Below are 8,648 nucleotides of genomic sequence, written 5' to 3'. Positions count from 1 at the left end.
GATCCCCCATGCCACGGAGCGGCTGGGCCCATGAGCCATGGCCACTGAGCGTGCGCGTCCGGAGCCTGTGCTCTGCAACGGGAGAGGCCACAGCAGTGAGAGGCCCGTGTACCGCAAAAAAAAAAAAAAAAAAAAAAAACTCACAAGACCCCTGCGGGTGAACAGTTAAAAAGACCTGCTCTGGACTCGTCCCCCAACTCCCACGCACTCTCAAGAAAGGATCTGGTGTCTGTGGCTTTGAGGAAAAAATAGCTCTTGTCTCTGTGAACTGAATCAGGTGAGAATAGCATCCTGAGTGAGGGCGGGGAGGCATACACCTTCTACCTGGAAGTACAAGGGGAGAGCAAGCCACGGGCCGCTGCACACCAACTGGGAGAACGTGAGCAGGTGGCTTCACTGAACCTCAGGTTTCTCATCTGTAAAATGGGTCTAATAAAACTCACTTTGTGAGTTTGCCGAGATGGTTAAACGTGGAAAAGCCCCAGCCCACAGGAGGTCCATAAATAGTTTCTGGCACCTGGACAGACACCATGCCAGGGACCCAGGGGCCTACCCTGCGGCACCGTCTGAGCGTGTCTGTTCCTCTCCCAGGAGGCTGAGGAACTGGGCCACAGTGGGGTGCCCGCTGGGCTAAGGTGGTCATCACCTGGGCCTTGGAGATTGTTGTGGCCAAAGGGCTTCATGCCCTGAGCTGGTGGTAGAGCCCTGCTCCTGCCACCTTTATTTCCTAAAGAAGACCAAGGACATGCCTCCTCCCCTTCCCTCCCCTCCCCTACATAGGCTCACAGTCACACTCAGACACAAACACACACACACACACACACACACACACACACGCAGCGACGAGGGCCTGAGCCCCGAATCTGTCAGGAGAGGTAGCTGGTCCCCGCAGCAGATATAAGAGAGCGTTTTCCCAGCATCTTGTTCCCACCGAGAATAGCCAGCCATGAAAATCATGCTGCCGTCTGTACCTCCCGTGAAGACAGCAAGTGCTACTCGCAATCCGTGAGCCATGGCACCCAATCGGGCCCGCCCCTCCCCTCCCCCCGCTGCACACAGCACACCCCTCCCGCGGTGAACACACCCTCACAGACCCACATGCAAGCCACGCGGCTACAGAGACACGTACGTGCACACACCTGCACATGCTCACACATGCTCACTCAGACACACTGCCACAATGCCACATTTGGACACACTCGTGTAGCTACCCTAGACGTGGCTTGCCGCCTATGTGAAGCTGTCGGTGGTCAGACGTATCGCCTGCGTCTATCCCACACGCATTTGCGCACGGCGCACCCAGGCGCATACCCCACGCTCCGCCACACCGCCTACACACGCACAGGCACACCCCACTCCTGACGTGCACAGGCTTCGTGCACACTCCCCGATAAGCCTCCGTTGAGGATATTAGAGGGGGCGGAGGGGCAGGAGAGGAGTGAAGGGGAGCCACGTTGAGCCCCAAACCCGGTCCCCCCAGGAAGGGCCGCCTCCCCGTCGCCACGGCTTGTTCTCCTGGGGATGTGTTGGTTGGGCTTCTCCAGCCATAATCAGGGGAGGAGTAGGCAGAGGTACTCACCCGGAAGTTCTCAGACCAAGAGGTCGGCCTGGACTCTCCAGGAGGACGGTACATTCACCCCCAACGGCACCCACTCTACACAGCCCAGCCCAGCAGCTGCCAGTCTTAGAGGCCACAGCTGGAAAGGACTTCACGGTTCATCTCCTCCGATAGCATCCTGCTATCCTGCATCCACCACCACCACCACCCTCCACCGACCACCTCCACCACCAAATGTCACCGGAAGGCAAAGCTCCTGAGAAGGTCAGGGCCTATCAAAGCCGCACAGCGAGCTGGTGGCCCCCCTCCAAGCTCACAACCTCAGAGCCCCCTGCTACCACACTGCCTCTGGAACGAAGCGCTTGGGGCTTTGTGGTGGGGGGGGGATAAGAACCCCCTTGAGAATCTGATCATAACTTCTGAAATACGGACTCTCCCTCTGCAAATGCCCAGGTGCACACACAATGGATTGCATTCAATTCAGGGGGTCTCCAGCCACTGGGAGCTCCCACGGGAAAGCGGTTCTCAAACTTTGGTGGGCCAGAGAACCACCCGGGCACTTTAAAATCCTGACCTCCAGACCCCAACCCCAGAGATGCTGATTGTGTAGGCCTCAGGTAGGTGCAGGCAGCTACACTGATTACAAGCATCCCAAGAGTCTGATGCAGGGGGATCCAAAGACCAGTCTAGAAAGACTTTGGTCGGTGGGGCCCAACATCCAGGGCAAGGACCTCTACTCTAGAAAGAGACCAAACTGAACATTTACCTTTAGGTGGGGAGACAGGGAGATGCTTCCTACGGCCTTATCCCAAGGGTGAGAGGGGCCCCAAGGTGGCCCCAAAGCCATGTCATGATTGGGGGGGGTGTCTCTTGTGTTACTGTTCCCGAGACCCCCACTCAGGGCACCTGACACACGTCTCAAGCTAGACTGTGTCCTCGCCCAGGCCAGGGACCACACGCACCTCGTCTGTTCCCAGCCCAGAGCCAAACCTGAGCCCCACCAGTGCGGTTCTGAACGGAACTGAACAAGCCTGTCAGCCCACGAGGTCTATTCCAGGCCCCCCCCCCCGAAAGCGTCCAGGTTAGTTCCCGTCCCCATGGGCTCTGAAAACCAAACCCACCAGCTCTCAGAGCTGTCCAGTGAGGGAGGGATGCGTCAAGGGCCTGGCCTCCCAGCTACCAGGCCCAGGCCCCCCGGGGAAGGGGAACCCATTCAGAAAGCCTGGTTTCCGAGTTCTCAGTCTGTTCGCCCCTTCCGGAAGCGCTGTCAGGAAAGCCAAGTCTTTGTCTTCTCTCTCTCTCTCCAGGTGATATTGGTGGTCAGATGGGATTGTTTATTGGTGCTAGTATCCTTACAATACTAGAGCTCTTTGATTATATTTATGAGGTAAGATTTGGGATCGCTCGTGCGCGAATGACCTGGTGCCCTCATCCTGCCCCGACGTCCAGAACCAAAGCGTGGATGGGGGGAGAGCACGGCCTCTCTTCCCCCAGGGCCGCCTTCTCCTGCCTGTCCATGGATATTGTCTATCACCACCTCCTAGGCACTGGGGGAGGGATGGATGTAAGAGAGACAGAAGCCACAGGCCTGTCCTCAGGGCTGTCTACACTCACAGGGAGGGAGCAGAAAGGATGAGAAGAAGAGGGTGAAACTGTGCTGAGGCCACAGCCCTGAGCCCTCCCGCTGCTGGGGGCTTCAGACATGGGTGTGTCTGCACCCTCCCACTCACACCGCGTACCACACTCACACGCAACATCTGCACACACATATACCACACACACTCCACACACACCACTCACACACGTGCCATACACACACATCACACAGTTACACCACACTCACATACGACATATGCACACACATGTACCACACACACCACTCACACACATGCCATACACACATCACAGTTACACCACACTCACATACGACATATGCACACACATGTACCACACACACACTCCACACACACCACTCACACACGTGCCATACACACATCACACAGTTACACCACACTCACATACGACATATGCACACACATATATCACACACACTCCACACACACCACTCACACACGTGCCATACACACACATCACACACAGTTACACCACACTCACATATGACATATGCACACACACTTATACCACACTCACGTACTACTCACAAATACACATGTACACCACATGCACACACACACCACTCACACGCATCACACACACTTAAACCACACTCACACGCAACATCTGCACACACATACACCACACACTCCACACACATATATCACACACAGTTATACCGTGCTCACACACACTGCTCACAAATACACACCACGCGCACACCTCACGCGCGCACGCGCACACACACACACACGCGCGCACACACACACACACACACACACACACACACACACACACCTGCCCTCCTGGTGGCCCATCACCCGAGCAGCGCCCTCCGTGGCCCAGGCAGGTTTCGGGAAGGAGAACTCCTGCAGTGCTCGTCAGTCCTGAGCAGGAGGAGCGAGGGCACCCCTGCCGCTCCTGGCCACTAACAGTCCGGGAGTTGTCACCCTCAGGAGGCAGCTGGACAGAGCCTCTGAAAGCCTCTCACACAACAAACGGTGGCTTCAGTCACTGAGCGCTCCGGGTGCACGTCAGCCTTGCTACTGCCTCCCTCCCCCCAGCCCCGGGATGGCTCCAGGGACTCCAGAATCCCTCCGGGAAGTCCAGGCCCAACACCATCCCCAGGACCACCTGAGTCTCAGCCTAGCAAACGGGGCCTGCAGAGCAGTGGCCTGCATCCCAGAGGGGGCTGGCGATGGCCAAAGGCCGCCGGGAGTCACTGCGGGGAGCCGGTGGGCACCGGTGACCGGGGCCTCTAGAGTGCCACATCCTGCCTCTCAGCGTGGTGACCTTGTTCCCAAACCGGGTCCCATGGCCAGATTTCATTCTGCCTTGTTTACTCATTTTTGTGAAAGGATATACAAAATCACAGAAATTGAATCGCACCAGGGAACATATTTAGTAATTACCCTTTCTTGCTAAGAATAAAATGTTAAGAACTCAAGTGTATCCCGATCTTGTGAACTGTGGAGTTGTCAGGCCTCAAAAGTGATGAGTAATTCTGTCCCCCCAGGACAGACAGGGAACCGGCCATACTGGGAGACCAGGCCCTCCCGTGACCCCCTCCAAGCTCTACTCAGCCCAAAGATTGGGTAGGGGCCCCAGCCCAGCCACGTGGAGGGAGGTCTCTCTCTCTCTACCTTGGCGCCATTCTTCTGGCCTGACCACCCCCTTCCTGCCTTTCTTGCAGCTGATCAAAGAGAAGCTATTAGACCTGCTTGGCAAAGAAGAGGAGGAAGGGAGCCACGATGAGAATGTGGTAAGGGCAGCCCGGGGTTTGCAGGTTGGTTAGTTCCTCTGGCACATACAGGCCGTGTTAACCCAGATGCGGGGGCCGGGGGGGGCCGGAGGGCGGACCGTGTTTCGTTGCACACCTTTCCGTGGCTCGTGACACTCTGCAGCTCCCAAATCCGATGACACTCCAGCTGAGCCTTGAGCCTCTCTCTGAGACTCACCCCAGAGCCCAGTAGTAAGCCGTGGATGCAGCGGAGACCAGGAGATGCTTCTGCCTGGACCAATCCAGCTTCTCCTAGGCCAGAGGCCCCGCCCCTCTTCTCATGCCTTGGGAGAACCGGAGAGGCTCTGCGTAGGTCCACTCCCTTATTCTGCGGGGTGGCAAAATACAAGCAGGGATGTCCCTGGTACTCTACCCCATTTTGAAGGGGACGTAGGGTGTGCGGCCCTGTGAATTTGGTAGTGGCAATAATACCCATTAGAACTGCTAACCATCGTATGCCTGGTACATGTCAGGCACTGTGCTAAGTGCCTTAAGAGCGCCACGTCATCTCAACCCGACAGTCACCCTAGAGGAAGGTCTGTTTTTATCTCCATTCTGTTCATGAGGCCGTTGCGGCTCAGAGACCAAGGTTACACTGCAGGGGGGTGTCAGAGCTGGGCACAAAGCCTCCCTAACCACTGTCCTACCCTGCCTCTCATTCCTCGAGCCAGAGAGGGGCAGCACCTCTAATGCCACTCATTCTCCTTCCCTAACTCAGTCTGCTCCTGGACCCCGGCCTCCACTGAAGGTTGCAGGTATCGCTGGCTTTCTCCAAGTCAGCACCCCCGCCCCAAGAGACCACCCCATTCAGTGGCCACTTGCCCCCTTAAAATCATAACATGCCAAATGGATCCCAGCCCCCTCCTCCTGTTTGGGTTCCCACTTCTGTTCCAGACGCTATTTCTCTACCCATCTCCCAGGCTAAAAAAATCTCACTTTGATTCTCTCGGGTCCCTGCAGCCTCTGCTTGAACAGAAGACAGCTTCTGTTGAGGAGAGGGCGGTGTGGAAGGAGGGCAGGCTCTGGACTCAGCTACCTGCCTGGATCCCAGATCCCCGCTTCCCAGCCGTGTGTGCCTGGGGGCCTCTTTACTTCCCTTTCTGATCATCTGCTAAATCACTGGGGCTTCAGGGGGTGCCATTCAGATTAAGTGAGGCCAGGCCTGTAAAAGCCATGAGCTTTGCCTAGTTTATAATGAGCGCTGAGCAAGTACAGGCTCCCTGCCCCTCCCCCAGCCTCCTCCTCATCAAATCTCCCCCGCATTCCTGGCACAGAATTCTGCTCCCATCCCTCCCAGCCTCCAGCCCTCCGCAGCCTGGGAATCACCTGGAAAACTCAAAGCTATCTCAGCCCCACCCTGCTCAGGGACCCAAGACAACTCTTCCCTGGGGCCAGCCTAACCTAAAGGTCCTTCGGGCAGCTGTGATCAGGGGTCAGGGTTCTGGCTGTCAGGGGCCTCCACTGCTTGGCCTCAGCGATTGGCACCCCCTGGCCCGGGCTTGGCCACAGGCCACCCCTCCTCCAGCCCAGGCTGACCCAACAGAGGCCCCAAGGGCGAGGGTAGGATGTGCCATCCAAGCTCCAAAGCTACACACCACCGAGATGCAGCTTCAGGTGACACATCAGGGGACCGCTAGAGAGAAGGTCAAACCAGTCGCTAAGCCCCATCCGCACTCTGCGGGGGCGGGGGCGGTGTGTGCCTAGGTGGAGAATGGAGAGGATTCTAAAGGCGACGAGGCCCCTTCAGCCTCACGCTCCAAGGTGGCAAGCCGGCGCGTGAGATGTCTGGGGCGGAGCAGCCGTGCCCCGGGAGAGCCCACAGTGGGCAGCGTGGTTCCCGGGGCCTGGGCTGGGCTGCCCGGGGGTATCGTGATGAACTTTTGCTGAATGAGCATCAATGCCCACCTTCCCCTTCCCACCAGAGCACGTGCGACCCGATGCCAAACCACTCCGAGAACATCAGCCACAGTGTGAACGTGCCCCTGCAGACGGCCCTGGGGGCCTTGGAGGAGATTGCCTGCTGACGGCCCTCCGACCGCCCGGCACCCCCCCAGACAGGCCCTGAGGCCCAGGACCAGAACAGGGGACGGCAGGCACAGGTGGGATGGCCCCTGCCGACCGACGGAAAGAAGCAAGAGCCCCCTATGCACACACAGCAAACTCTCTGTCAAAACCTCGCTCCAGCCTCGTCTGGCACGACGCCTCCTCAGGCCCTGCTGCCGCATATCCGTCCCTCTTAGGAGAAGTGAGTCACGCTCTGGAACTGTGCGAGAACCGACCTGCCATCACATCTCACTGCCAGATGTAAAAAGCAACTGCATGCTCCGAGTCCTCACGGCACCGCCTCCACGTGTGTCTCTGTACTTGACCCTCCTCCGTGCGGTTTCCAGCAGTCCCGCTGCGGCTGTGCAGGGGGACCAGGTTCCAGCCCCCAAGTCACCACGAGGCCACGCTGGGATCACACCTGCACGATCAAGAGGGAAACCGCAGAACTCGACGACGTCCGGTCCTTGTGTAGTTTGTGAAGGTTCTTAACCTGCCCACGAAGCCCTCCCCCACCTCCCCAAGCCGGCCCACAGGGTGATCAGGGCCACCCCCCGCCCCTCCACAGCGGCCCCGGGGACTCATCCGCGGTGCCCACGTCGTCCTGCTCTCCCTGTGACACGGCTTGTACAGTCTGATTCTGTTTCTTTGGGGGGCTTTTTTTGTTTGTATGTCTGTCGGAGATCTGTTTCATTTCGTTTTCTGAATTTGGGTTTTGATGTTGTTCTGAGGTTTGGTTTGGTTTGGTTTTTCCATTTTCTCTCTGGCGTTTATTTATTTGTGCTTCCAATCACAGTCATATTAAAAGCTGGTCTTGTGGAAATGGCTGAGTCATCTGTGCCCTTCCCCCGCACTCTTTCTCCCCAAGACTTTAGGAAAGAGCCAGATCTGCCAGGTCAAAAACCACAGGACGAATAGGTAGATAGATGGATAGATAGATAGATAGATAAATGATTGATAGATAATGATTGATTGATAGGTAGATAGATAGATGATAGGTGATAGATAATTAGATGACATCATTTATGCATTACTTACCTTTACAAAACACTTACGCTCTGTATTCTATTCTATTCTATCCCACATCTTTAAACACTGTTGATCACAACCTTGAGAATGGCTCCCCCACCCCACGGATGGGTCACAGCCCAAGGTCTGAATGGCACTGCGCTGGACCGCAGGCACGTGGCATGCAGACAGGGAGGCAGAGCGCACTGTGCAGACCTGCAGACCTTAGGGGAGGCCTTCACGCCCCTCTGCTGTTCCGTCCTCCGTCCTGGCTCCTCCTGACCCGGCCAGTGGATTCAGGCTGGACACCTGCCCCAGCACGGCCCCCTGCCACACCCCTGCCTTTCCCGACCCTCTCTGCAGCCCACCTCCTCGCCCCCATCAAACTGACCTACTTCTGCCTTGCTCCCCACGACTCCTGAGAGCATGTGCTTGTGGGAGAGGAGGGGGGGAGGTGCCCTCTGCTGCGGATGGGGCACGCCCTTTCAAGCCCCCCTGTGGCAAGAGAGAGCTTCCTGTCCCTGCAGAACCCTCATCCTCACAGCATCTTGCTAATTCCGCAGGGCCAGTGCCTGTGGTCTAATCTTTTACTTTCCCCCACCACTCCCAACTCAAAGTCATCCCCAGAGCCACAAAGAAAGACCT

The 8,648-nt window shown here is 57.1% G+C and overlaps 1 protein-coding gene across 2 annotated transcripts in view; it reads left to right on the top strand.

Annotated features, from left to right (window-relative positions):
- ASIC2 (acid sensing ion channel subunit 2) overlaps positions 1 to 7,818 on the top strand; it is a 1,003,339-nt gene extending 995,521 nt beyond the window's left edge. For both annotated transcript variants that reach the window (XM_024127785.1, XM_007101977.4), the window contains exons 8-10: positions 2,866 to 2,945; positions 4,866 to 4,934; positions 6,875 to 7,818. In XM_024127785.1, coding sequence (XP_023983553.1) covers positions 2,866 to 2,945; positions 4,866 to 4,934; positions 6,875 to 6,976 — 251 coding nt within the window. In that variant the 3' untranslated portion in view covers positions 6,977 to 7,818. The remainder of the gene's footprint in view (positions 1 to 2,865; positions 2,946 to 4,865; positions 4,935 to 6,874) is intronic.
- The last annotated feature ends 830 nt before the right edge of the window (positions 7,819 to 8,648 follow it).

The sequence above is a fragment of the Physeter macrocephalus genome, chromosome 14 (assembly GCF_002837175.3).
Source record: "Physeter macrocephalus isolate SW-GA chromosome 14, ASM283717v5, whole genome shotgun sequence".
Taxonomy (NCBI): domain Eukaryota; kingdom Metazoa; phylum Chordata; class Mammalia; order Artiodactyla; family Physeteridae; genus Physeter; species Physeter macrocephalus.
Note: the sequence above shows the minus strand (reverse complement) of the source record. Positions and strands in the feature narration are given on the sequence as shown.